This window comes from Aptenodytes forsteri, unplaced genomic scaffold (genome assembly GCF_000699145.1).
Source record: "Aptenodytes forsteri isolate BGI_AS27 unplaced genomic scaffold, ASM69914v1 Scaffold296, whole genome shotgun sequence".
In the NCBI taxonomy this organism is placed as follows: domain Eukaryota; kingdom Metazoa; phylum Chordata; class Aves; order Sphenisciformes; family Spheniscidae; genus Aptenodytes; species Aptenodytes forsteri.
Window position 1 is genome coordinate 637,124 of NW_008796181.1, and position 1,841 is coordinate 638,964.

The window sequence follows — 1,841 nt, forward strand, 5'->3', positions numbered from 1 at the left end:
AAATATTTCTAAATTAATTTAATTTTTAAAAAATCCCAGAAAGCACCATTGCTTCTACAGCATCATACTGAAAGACATTTGCAGGCGGAATTACATTTAAACACGTTCCAGTTATACTCCCAAGGTGTCTACTGTCTATTTTTATAATATTCCTAGAAGGGATTCCATACAAACCCCAAGTCTGACGTCTCGCTTGGAAAATAGCACAAAGCCTTTTCTGGAGGTCCAGTAATCTATTCATGCCAGAAAGGGGTCATTTTCATTTCCCACATCTAAGTACTGCAGCAAACCACGTGTGTGCATCGTGTTACACGAGAATGAACGTTATTCCAAACCCGTCAGCTTCCAAATGTTTCTTTATTGTTTTCACAATTCAAAAAAGGATAATTCATAGAGCCCTTGTCTTTGCGTTTGCCTTCGGCTCCCCTTTCAAAGTACAAAACCCCAAACATCTTCCCGAACAAGTACTCAGCCAGCTTTCCCCTCTCTAGCTGCTACTTGTTTTTCCTGCAGTAGTTCTTCTTCCTTCTTCTTGTGAAGCTTTAGAAGATATTCATCAGGCTCAATTCCTGCCTCCCTTAACTCTGACATAGCTTTCTCCAACCGGTGCAACGTACGGGCACTCTGCACTTTTCGAGCAGTGATGTACAATGTAAATTCCTTGAAGCCCATCAGTTTACAGGTATCCACCTCACAGATATTTTTAACATCTTTGGTTTTGTCAACCGGGGGGAAGAAAACTAAACCTGACATTTTTTCCAGATCTTCAATATTTACTTGGAACTCAGTCAGCTGGTGACTGAAGCCTATGGGATCGTTTGGCACCACAAAAGCCCCCAGTACCAAGGGCTCTGTAGACGTTCTGCTCCGTCTGGCAAGGATGACCTTGTATAGGTGGGATGGCACAGCTACATCATCCTTTCCGATTACCTGTCAAAAGGAAAGTTATGTTACAGATACGGATCTTATCAGTTGGGGGGGGTGGGGGGGGGAGAAAAAAAGATGCGAGACTAATCCTACTACCTCTAAAAAGGAGCCACAGCACTTAACTACACATCAAAATCACGTGCAATGTTATCAGACCAGAAGCTGAGGTGGAAAGCACCTGTATTGGCTCTGGCTGAGATGGAGTTAACTTTCCCCACAGCAGCCCTCATAGCGCTGTGCTTTCTATGGGTAGCTAGAAAGGTGTGGCTAACACACCAGTGTTTTGGCTACTGCTGAGCAGCGCTCCCACAGCATCAAGGCTGTCTCTCCAACATTCCCCCCTCACCAGCAGGCTGGGGGTGGGCAAGATCTTGGGAGGGGACATAGCCAGGACAGCTGACCCAAACTGACCAAATGGATATTCCATACCATATGACGTCTGCTCAGCAGTAAAAGCTAAGAGGAAGGAGGAGGAGGGGGGGCATTCGTTATTACGACGTTTGTCTTTCGGAGCAACTGCTACACGTACTGAAGCCCTACTTCCAGGGAAGTGGCGGGACGTTGCCTGCTGATGGCAAGTGGAGAATAAATCTTTTGTTTTCCTTTGCTTCCACGTGCGGGCTTTGCTTTTGCTTTATTAAACTGCCTTTATCTTGACCCATGAGTTTTTTCCATCTTCTTTCCCACCCCTCTCCCCAAGAAGGGTGGCTCTGGCAGATGGAGTTAACTTTCCCCACAGCAGCCCTCATAGCGCTGTGCTTTCTATGGGTAGCTATAAAGGTGTGGCTAACACCAGTGTTTTGGCTACTGCTGAGCAGCGCTCCCACAGCATCAAGGCTGTCTCTCCAACATTTTCCCCTCACCAGCAGGCTGGGGGTGGGCAAGATCTTGGGAGGGGACATAGCCAGGACAGC

The 1,841-nt window shown here is 46.6% G+C and overlaps 1 protein-coding gene across 1 annotated transcript in view; it reads right to left on the reverse strand.

Moving 5' to 3' along the window:
- Window positions 1–338: 338 nt before the first annotated feature.
- EXOG (exo/endonuclease G) overlaps window positions 339–1,841 on the reverse strand; it is a 23,756-nt gene continuing 22,253 nt past the window's right edge. The window contains exon 6 of the mRNA XM_009287813.2: window positions 339–930. Coding sequence (XP_009286088.1) covers window positions 469–930 — 462 coding nt within the window. The 3' untranslated portion in view covers window positions 339–468. The remainder of the gene's footprint in view (window positions 931–1,841) is intronic.